The sequence below is a fragment of the Ptiloglossa arizonensis genome, chromosome 9, assembly GCF_051014685.1.
Source record: "Ptiloglossa arizonensis isolate GNS036 chromosome 9, iyPtiAriz1_principal, whole genome shotgun sequence".
Lineage (NCBI taxonomy): Eukaryota > Metazoa > Arthropoda > Insecta > Hymenoptera > Colletidae > Ptiloglossa > Ptiloglossa arizonensis.
This window is the reverse complement of record NC_135056.1, coordinates 23,163,916-23,181,574: the sequence shown is the minus strand read 5'-3', so window position 1 is coordinate 23,181,574 and position 17,659 is coordinate 23,163,916. Positions and strand designations below refer to the sequence as shown.

The window sequence follows — 17,659 nt, the reverse complement described above, 5'->3', positions numbered from 1 at the left end:
CACCTAATTACTGGTCCGCGCGCTGCACCGCGGGCAAATAAAACGCGGCTTCCGGTAATTGAAAGCTCGACGTTGGAATGGAAAAAGCACGGAGAACAATTTTCTAATCTGGATTACGGAGCTAATTTTTTCGCTCTTACTTCGATCGGTGGGCGCTTCCTGTTACGGGCGACCGTTGACACGAAATTGTTATCGCATCGAACATTACCGTTCGGGCGCGGTGTGCTTTTCATTTTTCTTACGGACGCGCGATTCGAGCTTTCTCGAACGTTCACGCGAAGAACATCGGGAGTGCTAATTTCTTTGTTCGACGAACGAATCGGTACACGCATCGTGCGTTCCCGATCGAACATTCGATTACGGAACGATAAAAGCCCGGCGTAATTCCTCGAATCGACCGAGTCGCATCTTTCGTCGAAAGATCTGCGCGTCCGACGCGACGTTCGAGAAAAAGAGAACCGACGGACCAACACCGTCCTCTGAAACTTTTAGAATCTTCCGGAGAACGAAGACGCGTATACGTCTGTAAATCTCGTATTCCCTACGGGTCGTGTCTTCCTCCAACACGGAGCGGTTGTCTCTCGACTCTGTCTCCCAACGGTTGGAATAGAAGACGCGACGTCACGCCACGCGTTTCGCTTCGGCTGATACCGTCGATGGCGATGCCAGGCTCTGCTCGGCGCCACGGTGGCTTCAACTAGGAAGGAAAGGTAAAGTTCGCGGTATGCTGATACGTCAAGTTCGCGGCACACGTGCGATACACGACCCCGTAATCCGTCAGAGTTTCTCCCTTTCTAACCGACTCTTTCTTCGTTGTTCGTTGTTCGTTGTTCGTTGTTCGTTGTTCGTTGTTCGTTGTTCGTTCTTTGTTTCCTCGGCCCTCGCCGTCTCGCGTCGCTCCTCTCGCTACAAACTTCTCGAGTAAATAAACTACAGTTTGAAAGCCGTGCTCGTCGTCGGTCCGTAGACCCTTTAATAATGCAGCCCGATCGAGTCCACCGGACGTCGTTCACCGAGATTTCAATTTTTCTTGTTTCCCGTCGCTCGCCGGAAATTAGAAGGCACCCCATTGTGCCGCTTTGTTCCGTTCGGTTCGCGTGACTTCTTCTTTCGCGATACTTCTTGTGGTCACGTGCTGGTAACTTTGCGGGCGTTGATGGGTCGTGTTGGTCGTTTCGAGGGTGCTATGGCGTCGATTCGCCGTGAAACGATCACGGAGGCGAGAATTCGACGTTTAATTTCGTTCAACGGGCAACGAGTCGGAGTCGGCGACATTGGGAATTTACGATTTTTGCGCGCTTTTTCGAGGATCGGGAAAATTAGTATCCCCCGCGACGAAAGAAACGATCGTTACGCGATCTCGTAAAAATGTTAACGACGGAGGAGTACGTGCAGGCACATTTGGCGAGAACGTCCGCACCAGGAAAACGAACGGAACGGAACGAAACGAAACGAAACGAAACGAAACGAAACGAAACGAAACGAAACGAAACGAAACGAAACGAAACGATACGAACTCGGGAATACCGTTGCTCTCCATCATTGGACGATCCTCGTTCCTTTGAGTTTTATACGGCACCCAACTCTCTAGACTTTTCCGCCGTTAGTTTCCTGTTTCTCCCTTTGCGGTATTTTCCCCCGTAACGCCGTCGCCGCTTTTCTCGGCCCAGGAACGATAAACTCTTAAATGCCAATTGTCCGGAGTTTATGGGGCCACCGTAAGACCGCCGGTATCAACACCGTTGTTGATGATGTCCATTTGAACGCGGTTCGCCGTGACTCGGGAGCTTAACTCGACTCTCGGCGAAAACGTTCTCATCGTACCGCTTACCGTTTACCGCTTACCGCTCTCCGCTCCCCTCCTCGAAAACGAGTGGTCCCTCGTGCGGCTAATTTATTTATTACCTCGATAGGAGAGGCCGCGTTGGCCCCCGAGGTCCGTTACCCTGGATTCTTACGCGCTAATTTCTCCAAGCCGAGAGAACCGCGACGGATCTCCAGAGCCGAGAGAAACGTAAAAGGTTCGAGCGTGCCGTTGGCGTTCCCATTTCGAGAAGAACAGCAGACAGTCGATGGCCGACAGTTCCAAAATTGCTTTCAAGAAGTCGATGGAGTCGCGAAGACGAACTCGAGGCAACAGGCGGCCAACGACTTCGAAGCTAGCGTTCGAATAATTGCGCCCCTCCGAAGCTTCCACGAGTTTGATTCGAAAAGTTCGGAGAACGTTAATGGCGTCGCGAAGAAATGGAAACGAAAGCGAAACGCGATCGTCGTTGTCGTTGTCGTTGTCGCTGTCGCGCAATGTACCTACGTACACGTAGACCGTGAACCGAGAAACTCGCATCTGTGTGTAATTCCGTTTACTTGGCCGGCTGGCCGTCGAGTACTTTACGAGCGTAACGAGTAGCATTAGCTTCGAACATTGGCCGCGAATGTGTTCGTAACTCGAAGCGAACTTTCGATCGCGACCGATCGCGACCGATCGCGACCGATCGCACCGAAGGTCGAATTTATTTCGCGACCGCGACCACCCGTTCGGTGACGATCGTCAACGGCGAAGCGTACCCTAATGGCATCGTGTCGCGTAAAGTCTGCTTCGGTCCCACGTGGATTTAATCGCGACACAGAGGAAATCTCTACCCGGTGACAGTTTCTCCGTAAAATGATCGGTCCGTTGACACAACGGATGCTGGTACACGAACGGGTGGTGCACAGAGGGAGAAAACAGGTTACCTAGAAGGGGCATCCGGGGTTATCTTTCGGATGCAAACCCGACCCTGCTGGCCGCATTCCCATAGAAATCGCACGTAATGCGCCTCGTATACACGTGTACCGTTGAATGCAGATACGCGTACGCGATGCGCACCAAGGATCCTCCCGTGGACGATAATGCAGGCCCGCGGGAGCCTTTTCGTCTCGTGTACGTCCTTTTACTTCCGCGTTCGGGCGTTCGGGCGTTTGCGCGTTCGCGCGTTCGCGCGTTCGCCGGCCGAGAAACAAGGGATTCGAGTTCGCGGATTCGAACGACATTGATAACGGTCGAGAGTTCGATTCGATCGTCGTCAAGTAAGTCGAAACGAGCGATTTCCGTGGACGGAGACGAATCACCGGCGCGTTAACATCGGGCATCGGGAACACGCCCGTCGTATTCGTAGATCGCGCCGTAAGACGTACAAACGTTCCGGCGAGGCGACGCGAGGCGACGCGACGCGACGCGACGCGACGCGACGCGAAACGAAGCGACTCGTGCTCGGATCGAACCTCGGATTTCTATTTCCGGGAATATAAACGATCGTGTCTCAATAGAGACGGGGAATAAATCTAACGGAAGCTGCTATTCCTGGCAATGATCCTGAGCGTGCAGTCTTTCCTTTCTCGATTCTCTGCCAGCGCGCAGCACAGCGCCAGGAACGATCCGGGGCCATTTATTTTACTCGTGTTTTTTCGCGGTACAGTTTCGTCGATACGAAATTCGCTGCCATTTTCGTTGCATGGACGAACGAACGCGAGGCGAAATATTCGCGTTCGCGAACGCGTGCCTCCCACTTGGGCGACCAAATGTCTTTTTTCGCGGGAAATGTGTAACGCGATGATCGCTTCCAGCGTCGTTGTTGCGTAAAATGGAGATTTTCGACTCGTTAACTCGCGCCTTCGAAAGGAATTTCTCGGTCGGAGGAAGCTTTGTCCCCGGATCTGAGAAGCAGGATTCTTTATCCGATCCAATTCGTGCAATTACGGTGAAATCGAGGAACGCAAATATCGGAGGGACTTAACGGAGGATAGTTCTCGGCGATGGTAAGAGATCGAGAGGTGGATACGGCCGGGAACGTTAATTCCGGATTCCTCGCAGGACGTCTGGCAAGGATTTCGCCGGGATTCGAGAACGATATCCAAAGAAAGCGCGGAAGTAGGCTGCGAGCTGTCGCCGAATCCCAGGGGCTAACCGATTTCCAATTTTCCGATATTCGTGACGTCTCTCGACAGTGTGTTTGCCGATTGAGGTTTTCCTGTCTCGCGACTCGTTCCTTTTATTTCGTCCGTGGCGAGTAAAGGACGTACGCAACCGGTGACGTCGAAGAGAGGAAGGGGAACGAGGAAGTTTCCTTTGTACTCGTTCCTAAAGAAAAAGAAACGAACCGATCGAACGGGAGCGGTCTCCGTGCGCGTGACGCGTGACGCGTGACGCGTAGCGCGCGACCGCTTCGACGAACGTTTCTTCGAACGTTCAACGACAAAAATTGTAGCGTTTCGAAAAATATTTAACAATTCGTGGTGAATTTTGGTGTCTCGGAGAAAAGGCAGTCATGAGAAACTTTTGACTTTACGCGCGAACCCGTTTAACGGGCATCGAGAAACAAACATCGCGAAGCTAGCGGATCGAACGAGCTCGCGCGAAATATTTCCAAAGTCCGACGTCGGTCGTCGATTTCAGCCGTTCGCGCGCATTTTCTTCCCACGTACGTATACTATACACGGACGTAGGTACGCGCATACCGTATCGGGGCTCGGGCGGAACGAATTTCTCTCCTTCTGTCTTTTGACAGAAACGCGGTGTACGTACGCTTGGCTCGGAAATGTCTTTCCCGGTGGTACGAATTCGAGAAACGCGTTCGTTCCCTCGTTCGGGAAGGGCAGCTCCCCTTACGGTTTCCAACCGCTCTGTTCCACGCATCTGCGAACGATGGAACGATGTTTTCGAGCCGAACGTGGCGCGTTCTTACTTTCCGCCCTCGTGACTTTTTCATTTTCGCGCAAACCGCCTATCCTGGTCCATCCGCGAATACCAACATTTTTTTTCTCACCCTCGGTCCCCTGTCCGTTTTCTCCGCAGAGTTCTCGTATCGATATTTCCCGGCGAGGTGCGCGTCGAAAACCGCGGAGAATCGTCGACCGCGAGCATACAGTCCTCGGAGATACAGTTTACTCCCGAGAAGGTGGAAACTTTTCCGCGAAATTTACACGAGACACGTTGCAACGGAAACCGGTAATTCTCGCGTTTCGAGCCACCGTGGATATATCGTTTAAACGCAGCTAGCGAATGTTAATTGAAATTTTTTCCGGACAAGCTGCAACAATATCACCGGCAGATACAACGCGCAACGGAAAATTAATCGAGATACACCGGCGCGGCGGTGGCATAAATCTACTTGAACTTGGCGCCGACCGCGTAACGCGTTACGCGTTACGCGTTACCCGTTACGCGTTACACGTGCTACTTCAGCGACGTGCTTCGCTCCGGAAACGAATGGTCGCGAAATTTGACGTTTCGCGGGTCGTTGCGTTAAATACTGACCCTTCGTTAACGACACCGAACTGCCTCGAATAGTTGGACTTTTCACCGTGTAATTTCGATAACCCGTAGAACGGATCGAAGATCGTGGAACGTTTCGATGAATCGTTGGAACGAAACACGCACTCGTTGGTAGCTTCCTACGTAGGAGGCGTTCCGTTGGTAATTGGCGCAGCTCGTAGTCGGTGCGCGCGAACTGGAGTTGATACCGATCGAACGTTTTCGAATCTCGAGTAAGATTCGAGTCTTCTTTCTCACTTTCCGGAAAACGGAATATCCGTTTCGCGCGAACGTACCAAGCTAATCGTATTTCGAGAGACGATCGAGGGATTGTTCAAAACGGTCGGGAGCGACGCAACGAACGGAGCGGAGGAATTAAGTAATGAACCGTGACGCGACACGCTGCGCGCGCCGATTCGATAAAGGACGGCTGACGGCATTGATCGACGATATATCGAAAAACATCTGTCCCGGGAACGGTACCGGACGGAAATCGTACGCCGCGAAATCGCTTCGGAAAACAGGCTCGGCCGAGTAATGCAATCTTGTCATCGTCGCTCTCGCTTGTCGCTAGTAATAACGATTACTCTCGCGGCTCTTCGCGGAACGCGTTTCGAGGATATAAATTTGTACGGTCAATCGGCGCCGATCGAGAGGACCGGCCTCGAACAGGGGACAATATCGACGACGCGACGGCCCGATCGTCGAAATAACGCCAACAGCATCGATTAACGGTTTCGCGTGACTGCTGACAATGCCGACCGGTGATTTTCCCTCGTTCGAAAATGCACCGCGGTGCGAATCGATTAACATCGCCGTGGAAAGTAATTAACATCGACGATTCCTGGCCGCGCACGGCGACGTTCAATACCAAGGAATCTAATTACGGATCCCTCGACTCTCGATCGAGTACCGTTGAAAAGATTCCGAATCGGGGCCCGAAGAAACTTGTTTTTCAAGGGGAACCGACCGGGATTTTTATTTGCCGCGCTCGAACCGAGAAACGGAGAAACGGAGAAACGGGTGTAGCTTTCGCGTCAATTGCCGATGAATTGGCAAACGATTCGATAATTACGGGCAAAGTTTTGCGACGAGTTTCCAAAGTCCAACAGCGAACGGATGGGCGAACCAACGGACGGACGGACGGACGGACGGACGGACGCACCGACGCACGGACGGACGAACGAACGAACGGTCGGACAACCGGGCAGAGGGGAGGATCCGATTTCGCGTTCACCGAGTTCGTTGGCTTATTTTCCGAATGCAAATGTGCGGAATAATCCATATTTTACGTCAAGACGACGCCGCGTCCTCGACTAGCCCGAATAGCTTTTTCTTTCGCCCTCCGTATCGTTCTTTTAGCTGTCAGTCTTTCTTCTTCTTCTTCTTCGTCTTCTTCTTCTTCCACGCTCCGTCTCGCGAAAGGAAAGTTTACTCGGGAACTTTCCTCTCGGAGTTTCGTCGCCTTTGCTCGCACGCGATTTTCGACGATACGATTGACCTTATCGCGGCGAGGTTGACCGAACTTGCTATTTACAGGAAGGACGCATTATCTTTGAGCGATTACGATTCTCGCGCGTTCTACGAGCACTCGGAAACACGGTCGACGAGCGAGGATGCGACGGAAACTCCTTCGACGAAACGTTCGAACAGTGGCTACGGTACCAAGTACCGGGACGAGACGCGACGAAAGAGATGTTGCGGTTTCATTTCGGCGAGACCGAGCGTGTTAACGAAGATTCCGCGAAACAAAGTTTTCAACATCCACGTTTTCCAAGAATGTACAACTCGGAGAAGTTTCCGCGATTCGTCGCGCACCTCTTGAAAGTAACCACGGTTCTGTTTCGCGATAAACCAGGACTTTGACCCGAGTCTCTTGTTCCTTAGGCGCGAAACGCAACACCAAAAACACACGAGCTTCGAACGGAGTAGTTTACGATTTTAGATCGTTGCCCGAAACGTTCCTGGCACGGCCTTCTCGATCGAACAAGAACGGCCGAGTTCAACGAACGCGGTGACGATTTATTGCACGATATTACGATTTTGCGATTTTACGCTTTTACATTCCTCTCGAAAAAGATCGAACCACTCTCTCGATACGCTCGATAGACTCGATACGCTCGATACGCTCGATACGCTCGATACGCTCGATACGCTCGATACGCTCGATACGCTCGATAGGCTCGATACGCTCGATACCCGTAAATCTATCGCGAAAAAGTAATCGCTCGAACGAGACGCGATCTCCGTAAGTAAAATATTCCGTCGATTTTCGATCGAAGAGAAGTCTGGGCTCCAGAGTCGTTGCGTTTCGCTCGTTGGAGCAACGGTGAAAGGTCAACGTATTTTTCGATCGCGCGTCCTACGACGTACGAGTAAATCGATTCGGAATCGCGAGTCGAGTTAGTTCCACGTGCGCCGAACGCGGAATGCAGGAATGTCCTAAATTTACCTTTCGTTTGTGTATTTCCGTGGCGGGTGTATCGTCGCGGCGTCCGTGCTCGCGAGAGCGTCTCCGAGTTTAACTTGGAAACAAGCCACGGCGCGTCTACTCGATGCTTATTGTTCGTGCAACGCGCACCTACACGTTTACCCGCACGTAAACGAACTCTTGCTCGCCGCGAAATTATGAAGAGCCGTTTAGCGAGCTAATTGCTATTTTAATAATACACGCGAAAGGAAAAACCGTTCGGTCGAAAACGGAGAGGGTTTGAATGGCGGCGAAAGTCGCCGGATTTGTGTTGGCAACGCGCCATCGGCCGGTCGAATGTATTTCGTAGCAATATGGTCGAAGAACGATGTTTGTTGGATATTTTTGGTCCCTGGACCGATACTCGTGGATTTAGGGAAACCGGTGTTACGCTCGATATCGAAGACGAGTACAAAGTCTACGAGAAAAGTGGCACGATGAGATCGAAATAGGCGATAACGGGATAGGTTCGAACGCGTTGCCTAACGACCTTTATTGGAAATTATATGGTATTTATTATCGGGAGCGGAATCCGAGCGAACTCGAGAATGTATTCTCTCTCTCTCTCTCTCTCTCTCTTCGGTTCGGCTCGTAAGGATCGAAAAATTCCAAATCAACGATGCCGTCGCAACTTTTACGGAATCCTCGACCACGCGGCATCCAGGTTCTTTCCGGGTTGAAAGATCGATCGACGTCGGATTTTTTCTCCGAGGAGACGACCCAGCCTGATTCAGGTAGCGCCGTTTAATATATTCAAAATGAAAATTTCTAAACGAAAAACCATCCAGACTATGATACATTTCCATTTGATCGAAATACCTGACCTCGGCTACGAAAACCGATCGATTTGGCAGGAAACGACCGAAATCGGCTTTGGTACGATATCCGCGACGAGAAACGGACGAAATGACGCGGTAATCAGAGTTCCGTGGCAGGATGAACCAAGTGCGATTGAAATAACATCGCGGTATTTTCTTTCAATCCGACGGGATAAGGACTCGAGGCGCGCCCGAACTGTATCTCGAGGGATCGAGAAAATCGTTTTTCATCGGCGCGGAAGGTGACGACGGAGAAATTCGTTAATCCCGCGGCGGACAGTTTCGGTTCCGGAGAAAAAATATTGCTTTCTTAACGAGATTTTTTTTCAAAGCGGAACAAGTCGACGTTCCAAGTACGATTATAACGAGCATCGGCGTTACGCGACCACCGTCGACTCGAACGAAATCGATAAATTGAAAATAATTGCTTCGTCCGTTACGCCAGAGATCGCCGGGTAATCCGTTAATCCGGCAAATAATATTCGTAAATTTTCTCTGCATTATTCCACTGCGTTGTTATCGATAATTCCATATTAATTACAATCCCGGACATAATTGTCGGACCGACGAATAAAACGCTCCCTATGTATCGTCCGTCGATCCAACGCGTTTCTAAGCTTTTCGAAAAATTATATATATATATATATATATATATATATATATATATATATTCCTGCGCGTATCGGAGCGAGAACGAGAGACGAATAGAGAGAGGGGAACGCGCGAGGGAAGGATGGTGGTGGGGTGAGGGGTGGGGTGAGGGTTGGGGGGCCAAAGCTTCTCGAAACGGAACGCGCGAGCGATTCTGTAATTATTTCCAGCGGTTACGTACAGTTTACCCAACCTCGTTTTGGCCACCTTTTGGAATATTGTATTATCGTTGGACCGGCCGTGTACCGCGATCGTTTACCTACGTGTGTACGTATGTACCTACGTACCCGTAGTACGTGGCGTCGTAACTACGCGCGACACGATCCCGAAGCTTCGCTTATTAGTTTTTCGGTGAAACGAAAATGAAAAGTCGTCGGACCGCGCGAAACGTAGCATCGGAACCAATTAAAAGTTCGCAGCTGCCAGAACCAATTACCTAGATCGACGTGCCGTTGGAGAAGAAACTCCCGCTCGATCCGGATACGGGCGTCTTTCCGAGCGAATTCGTTCGCGGAACGATCCGACGAAAAACTCGGAATCGTCTGCCTACTCGCACACGCGTAATTAATCGCTGCTAGGGTACAACGTAGCTGGAATTCGAAGGCAGCGCCCTACGAGGAATTCCGAGCTCGACTCGCGACGTGTTTGTACGCGAAGACGGACCGACTGCGTCTGCCAGTCGTTTAGCATCTCGCGTCTGCCGCCGGTTAAACTTTCCCAACAACGCGAACGCTTGCTCCTACAATTCGAAAAGAAAGTCGTGGTCCCGCGATTCCTAAAGCGTTAACGCGTTAGAATTTCGTTCCGCTGCTCTTTCATCGGTTCGATGGTGAAATTTCGCGTTGCGTTTCGCGACCATCGACGAGTCGCGCCAAGTCGGGAAAAGACGTTTCCGTGGCACGCGATAACGGCGACGGATCGTGATATCGTTCGTTTGCGAGCGAGACGAAAGATTATACCTCACCGACGAAGGAACGTTTACGAGAGAAAAAACCCACGGAGTGAAAGAATTGCACGGTTCCGTAACATTTTTTTCAGTCGTCCATTTATCACGCGAACGACGACGTAATGGACGAGTGCCGAGGCGCGGTGAACGCGACCGTTTCACCGCGATGTTTTACCCGGCTCGAGCGACCCTCGCTTCTCTTCAAACTCGAACCTTTATTACCGCGATGTGCCGCGATACGCCGCGATACGCCGCGATACGCCGCGATACGCCGCGATACACCGACACCGATCTTTCTACCGCGCGATCTCGACACGTTGTTAGAGCGGTTCGCGTTGATTCGTTCCTCTGGTAGATGCTCGTAAGCGCGGAAGAAACGTTTCTCGTCTTTTCTCGCTCGATCGGTTATTCTATCGTTAGCAGCGTTCCGTACGCGATTGCGAGACTCTTCTCGTTAGGTTCGAGCTTCGGAACTCGCGCGCGCGAGTGCACGTGACGAGACGTTCCAGACGAGAAACGATTATCGGCAACCGAAACTCGACGCCGGAATTCTATACGCGTATCGCGGGCACGTATCACTTTTAGCGAATCCCGTTCGAATCCGTGACGTCCGGGACCCGTAACTTCCGGCGTCTCGTGCCACGCCTGACCAGCACGCCCGTCCCGTCTCCGTTGCGCTCTGACTTTAACCTCCCTCGTTGCGATTAATTGGAACACATTGCACCTGGGAATCGCAGGTGTAACGAAAGATAATCGTTCCCGTCTGCTCGGCCTTTCGCAGCAGTTACATCGCCGTCGACACGAAACTCGCGATTCCCCGTTAAAAGTATCGCGATTGTAAAAGACGTCGAGGACACCGATATAAACGGGGATTGTAATTCGGAGCCAAGAGACGACCGTGTCTCTCGATTTTTTTAAGATAAATAATCACAAGATAACCGCGCGAAGACCGTTCCTCGCATCTGCGCGCTTCCCCGATAGTGAACTCTTCGAAAGCCGAGCTCCGAGGTTTCGATTCACGGCATCGGTGCCGATTCGAGCGACGTTAAGGAACACCGTGTCTCGGAGTAAATCTCGGAACCTCGTTAGGACATTCGAGGACCTATTTGCGCGTACTCGTAACCTTCCTTTCGTCGAAAGCTTTCGATCCGAGATCGACTCGTGCCAGCGAGTCAGTGTCCAACGGAACGGACGATTCGTTGGCAAAATACTCGAGTTGTGCCGTACGTTGCGATAACTCGATCGAAGAATTAAAACGGGTTACGAACGAGCGGCCGATTCGCGAACCTCGAGTTTTCGTAGGCGATGTAGGCGATGTAGGCGATCTCGGCCAGTGATACCGCTAAACGGTAAAGCTGGTACTGTATTTGGAAAATGGCTCGTGAAACGGGTATCAGGGTCGCGAGACGAGAATATACCCGACCGTCGGCAGGAACCGATATCGAACGTACACCGGACGAGATTTCCTTACTCCGGCCAAATCCACTGCCTTCCGCTATTCGCGCGAAATGCGAAAGCGATGATATTTTTTCCCGTTGGCTCAGTTTTACGGGACTTCCTCTCGGTTGGACTTTGATTTTAAATAACGTCACCGTGATTTATACATTTATTGCTTTTCCGCGATCTTCTATTCGCGTCTCGATATTGAAAAGCGAAACGAAATATCAGCCCGCCGCGTCGCGCGAAACGAAGCGCTTATTTGCTTATTTCCTCTCCGCGACACGGATAATCGAAATCGGCCGCCGTCTCTAAAAATTCATCGACTTTCGACGATAATCGTCCAAGTTGCGAATCGAGCCGAACGGAACGACTTTCGACGGAAGAAGAAAAAAAAGACAAAAACACGAAGCAACGCGGTTCCCGTGAACAAAGCCGATTAACGGTCTCTAGCTGTACTTCGTGCCGTATTTTTCGACCATTTATTCGAGTACTCGACATCGACTTTATTACACCCCGAGCAACGTTCAACGTGCAACGCGCAACGCGGAACGCGCAACGCGGAACGCGCAACGCGGATTTTACGAGAGTCCCCGAGATCGTCCGTGTTTAACGCGCTTCGAACGGATTCTCTTTGAGTCGCAACGTCGTTGAACGTAATTAAACTCGAAGAAGTATAGCGAAAAAAGCTGCAACTCACCTCACTCTGCCGTGCTCCGAATGCGGCGACTCCTCGGGCGATTTGTAACTGTTGCCGGCCTGAAAAGCAAAAGGAAAGAATAAAACACTTTCTAGAAGCTTCCTCGAGTTTTGGCTCGTTTTTCATCCGACACGGCCGAGGACGTTGTCGCGTTAATATCGAACGCGTCTTAAATTCTCTCGAATCGTGATTCCATCGTAGCCGCGCGAGTCGCGAGCATCGGGTATACTCGTTCGAAAAGTTACTCGGTCGATGGTAAAGCTGTCGCTGCTCGAAAATGGAAAACTTGCGAACAGATTCTGTAGCAAGAGCGTTCGGTCGACGCTTCTTTGTCGAGAGATTATCCGAGCCATCCGCAGGCGTAACTGTTTCCGGTGGTAGCCAATGTTCGAAAGTGACTACGATTCCGAATATTCCTATTCCTCCTGGTCTTGTACCTATTTCCTTCGATCGAAATTACGTTCGATTCTCGGTCGCTAAACGATTCGCGAATAATTCTCTCTCTCTCTCTCTCTCTCTCTCTCTCTCTCTCTCTCTCTCTCTCTCTCTCTCTCTCTCTCTCTCTCTCTCCGTTCACCGCGAACAAATTAATTATCGGATACCCGCAGCTGTGTCTTGCCCTCGCGGCGTAGCGCGACGTGACCCGGTTCCTGTCGCGGCGCGTTCTCGAATATCGGGAAATAAGATTCTCGGAAACGATACACTTGTTCGAGAGTTGAGGGAGCTCGGCCACCGGAAATCGCGCGATAAATCGCTTTCCGGAGTCGTTGACGGCTTCGGCCGGCAATAAAGCCGGCAAAGAAAACCGACGGCATAAATTTCCCCAGGCTCGCTCGTATACCCGCGGCTATATTCCAGCGAATATAGAATTTGTAGTTAAGGTTTCCTAACGCGAACGGGTGGAACGCAGCGAACCAAATCCGAAATGTATCACCGGGTGAAAATAACCGAAATTTATGTCGATTGAACAGAGGGCCGCAGCCGTGGGAAGGCGGTGGGAATTTTTCCGCGAGAGTCGCGGAATTCGACGTTTACGGGCCGCGAAGGCAAACAGAGAGCCGCGGCGTTATCGACGATGCAATTACATTTCCGATCGAGGGAGCCAACGCGCTTGCGCTCGCGCTCGCGCGCACGCGCACCCGCGCACCCGCGCACCCGAGCCTCCGCGCGCCAGTTATCAGCGGAATGATACAATTACCTCCGAAAGCGATTAGCGGGCTCGCGCGGTCGTTTCTCTCTTTCGCTTTGTTTAAATGAAATTCACGCGGCGTGGGCAACGTCGCGATCGAGCAATCGAGGAACGCTCGTTTCCTCCTCTTGGCCAATATCGAGAAACTTACGCTTTCGAAATTGGACCCGACGCGGTTACGTTTTCGGAATTCCGATAACGACGCGGACGGGCGTCGGATAGCTCGCAACGGTGCTGGCCGTATTAATCGTTATGGAAATGTCTACGGTCACCGGGACAATGGGCGGAGAGTGGTGCACGCTCGCGTCCCGTTCGGCCGGTGTCGCGCCGGCGAACAATAATAATTGTTTCGATTCGCAGGAAAATTGAATAGCGGGCCGCGGGGATAATATCGAAGGGTCGTGCGCGCGCGACGATGTTTGCGCAGCCTCGTGTCGTTGTTTCGCGTTTCGCGTTTCGAGCGGTCCTTTTCCCAATCGGTAGAGACGCGCGCCGCGAACATCCATCCGGTTGCAGCCATTGTTCCGCGAACTCGCGTTCACACCAGGGAGAGAAAAGGAAAACCGTCCGCGTCCGCGTTGACGTTTGCTCGCGACGAGCTCGTATCGACGATTCCGCGCCGTGTCGATTCTCGTTCTCGTAACTCGTGCCACCTGCCGCGCAAACATTTACCTCGTAATCCGGCTTGAACACCGCGCGATAACTTTCATCCCCGAGCCAGAGTCCTCGCTCGGTCACCGTAATTTCCCGCTTCCCGGCTGGACGCGGTTCCGCGGCCAACCAGTTCCGTCGCTCCCGTATGCCCTCGCTCGGTTTATCCTCGTTTCGCTTCCCGTCGACTTTCACTCGGCTCGAGTTAAGCGTTTCCACCCCCGTCGACTTTCACTCGATTGTGCCAGGGCCAAGTTGCGTTTGGCTCGGCCGAGTAGCTCTTGGCACGAGAATCCCTGTCCTCCCCGTACTCCCTTCGCCTCACCGCGCTGCCCAGAGGAACGAATACGGGACACCGAACGCACGAGGGAAACGAAAAGGAAAACTCGCTACCGAAATACGCTACGGGACGAAACGGCAGCTCGCCTGGAGAATTACTCGCTCGCGGACTTTGCGTTACACGTACAGTGGCTCGAACAGTTTCGGTGTTTTCGAAAATCACCAACGCCCGATTCTTTCGCATCGCGAATGGAACGAAGCCGATAACGCGGTAACGAAAAGTAACTCGGGCCGAGAGAAGCGGGAAATGAACGCGCGCGAGAGAGAGAGAGAGAGAGAGAGAGAGCGAGAGAGACTTTACGGCCGCTCGAGGACGAGCGTCGTTGAGGCGGTACGAGTGCGCAACGGACGTCGGAGTTCGTCGAGAAACAAAGAGTTTAAAGAGAGCGTCGAAGAAACGCGATCGGGCGTACGGTACGGAGAGAGAAGTTTGCGTTCTCTCTCGAGTGCCACGGTTATCGCTGTAATTGGTCGGCGAACGTTCCAAGTCGAACCTTCGAAACGAAAGGTATCGGTGCGTCCCGTTTACGTTTCCCTCGAACGCGTTCGCGCGAATTCGTCGAGCTTCCGCCCCGCGTTCACGGTTCGCGGCTGGACAGGGAAATCGAGCAAAATGGAAGAAAATGGAGCAACCGAAAGAGAAACGTGGGTCCGAAAGTTTGCGCTGCAAACTTTCTCGGTTTCGCGTATCCACCGAGAGGGCAGGTATTACACTCGCCAGGCATACACCCGACCGTGTTTTCTTTCCTAAAAGACGATTGTACGTCGCCCGCTGACGGCACCGAGGTTCGCGAATTCCCTGAATGAAGCGCGACAAATTGAATTTGTCCGGGCATCGGGTCGCTCGTGTCGACGATTTATCGCTCGTTTTGAATAAATTCCGGTAGAAACGAGCGACCGAACGAGAATTAACGTCGCGCGACGCTAGTACCGTTTTTCATTTTGGAAATTGTTGGGAAACGTCCTGTTCTTTCGGGACGATTTCCGTAGAAAAGTAAACGGGAACGGGAACGGGAACGGGAACGGGAACGGGAACGGGAACGGGAACGGGAACGGGAACGGGAACAGGAACTGGAACGGCAACGCGAAATGTACGATTCGGAGCTTTGGTAGTCCATCGAATTGCAGCGTTGTAAGCGCTGGCTTAGAGTAGATGCGGAATCGGCCTAATCACCCGGAAGTGTCGCCACTGTTCACCGCTAATCCGATCGCAGATGTTTCTCTCTCGATTCGACCCTCCGCCGTTCTCTTCCCCCCTGGTATCTCGCTCTCTCCGCGCTTCTGTCCACCATCGTTCCGACCGCAGTGTTTGTTCGCGGCTGCGTTAGCGAATCCTAATCGCGGTTGCCCCGTTTTCACCCTAAATCTGCCACTGTGCGAGACCGGACCGCTCGGATCGAATAAAACGCCTCTCGATGGACGAACCGTTTAATCGTCTCTCGGTTCGTTGTCGCGATCAACGAGACTGCCGAACGAAAAATTAATCGTCGCGTTAAAGAACGCGCAGACGTCTGGTCGCGCGCGACCAACTCTCGAACGCTTCGGAGAGGAAAAGTCGAAGCGCAAAGTCTAAGGGAAATCCACCGGTACGGACGAAACAGAGGAAGAGGATCGCACCCGCGCGAACAAGCGGGAGAAAAATATTTTTGAAGCGAAGAACGCGCGGGCTGGTAAGAGAGCCACTCTAATTAGCTCGGTGTACGGGGTGGCTTTTTGTTTAATTAACACGCTCGTAGTAAACTACCCTTGTACCGCGCCCCAAGTTCCTCCCTCGCTGCTCTCCCCTTCTCTCAGCCTCGTTCGTCAGCCTCTCCGTGTGCGAGCACTTTATGGTTTTTTTGCTCCGCCCTCTTTGCTTTTCGCTCAGACCGTTCGCCCTTCGTTTATACGCGATACATTCGATAGGTGTTTGTTTGCTTAAAATCCGCGCTCAAGGGTGTCGGATTTAAAAGGCGATGCGTAAAGGGGCGGCGGGAGACGGGAAGCTGTAGCCAGAGGCCGGGTGGCCGGGTGGCCGGGTGGCCGGGTGGCCGTGTGGCCGGGTGGCCCGCGTTCGCTTTGTCGTTCCTTTTTCTAACGAGCTTGAAACTCGTCGCTTTTAATATCGTCGTACAACGAATATCCGCGTTTCCTTTTTTTATCATTCTTTCAACGGAACCGGACGATATCGCGCGCACCGCGGCTTTGACTCGAAAAGCGTCGGGTAACCTTATATTCCGCGCAACGTCTACCTCGCGATTCTCTCTGTACGCGTATCGCGATCGCGATCGCGATCGAACGGACCGCGGCTCGATCCAGTTTCTCCTCGTTCGTACTCGATGCGCGAAAACCTAGCCGGTAAGTTACGGAGACGAAGCTTCTTTGTTCTCGGAAGAAAAACAGTTTCACGGATCAATTCGGTCCGAGAAGCCGGGCCGTGAGAGCGAGAGTAGATGCCGCGTTCCGCTTCGCGCAACGAGGCATCACGGTTCGGTTCCGTCTGGCCCGGTACGTAGCTGGACGTTAGGTGCAGGTGGCGCGACGTATTTATAGCCGCTCCGTGACTCCTCTTCCTCTTCGCCGACAACGCTCCGCCTCACGGTCCTCACGGATTTCGCGAGGAACTTGTCTTCTCCTCTCGCTCGCGGTGCAGTCTACTCCTCGCGAAACTCGGCCCGGAGGAACGTAAGAGAAAGAAATTTGTTGACCGACGTGGAAGAAGAGGAGGACGCGCGAGGAATCGATTCGATCGTCGCGGCCAGTACCGAGGACGAAAAATGATAATCGTCTCGCCTCGGGTGGAGAAAAATAGCTCTCGCCGCGCTGAAATTGGCCGACGTCTGTACGACGACGCGTGGAAACGGTCCCGCAAAGAACTTTGACGAGATCGTTGCGAGGGCGCGGGGGCGCGGGGGCGCGGCGGCGAAGCGTCTACCAAGCCCCGTCGGGCTCTCGCGCTAATCCCGGCACGTCGTAAGTGGTGTAGAGCGACGCCGTACGCGCGTGGTTCTCTTAACGAGCGGCGGCGGCGGCGGCGGCGGCGGCGGCGGCGGGTATTTACCCCGTTCGAGGAGGTCTGCCGCGGCGTCCGCGGGGGTTAAAAGCAGCGGTTCGGTCAACACTTTTACGGCCACCTCGGTTCCCCGGCATCGGATAACGCTCGGTGAACAGCCGCGCGGTCGTTTCCAG

General features: G+C 52.7%; 1 protein-coding gene across 2 annotated transcripts in view; it reads right to left on the bottom strand.

Moving 5' to 3' along the window:
* Window positions 1–17,659, bottom strand: part of Scgdelta (sarcoglycan delta) — a 131,083-nt gene that overhangs the window by 38,234 nt on the left and 75,190 nt on the right. For both annotated transcript variants that reach the window (XM_076319764.1, XM_076319765.1), the window contains exon 3: window positions 12,313–12,371. In XM_076319764.1, coding sequence (XP_076175879.1) covers window positions 12,313–12,371 — 59 coding nt within the window. The remainder of the gene's footprint in view (window positions 1–12,312; window positions 12,372–17,659) is intronic.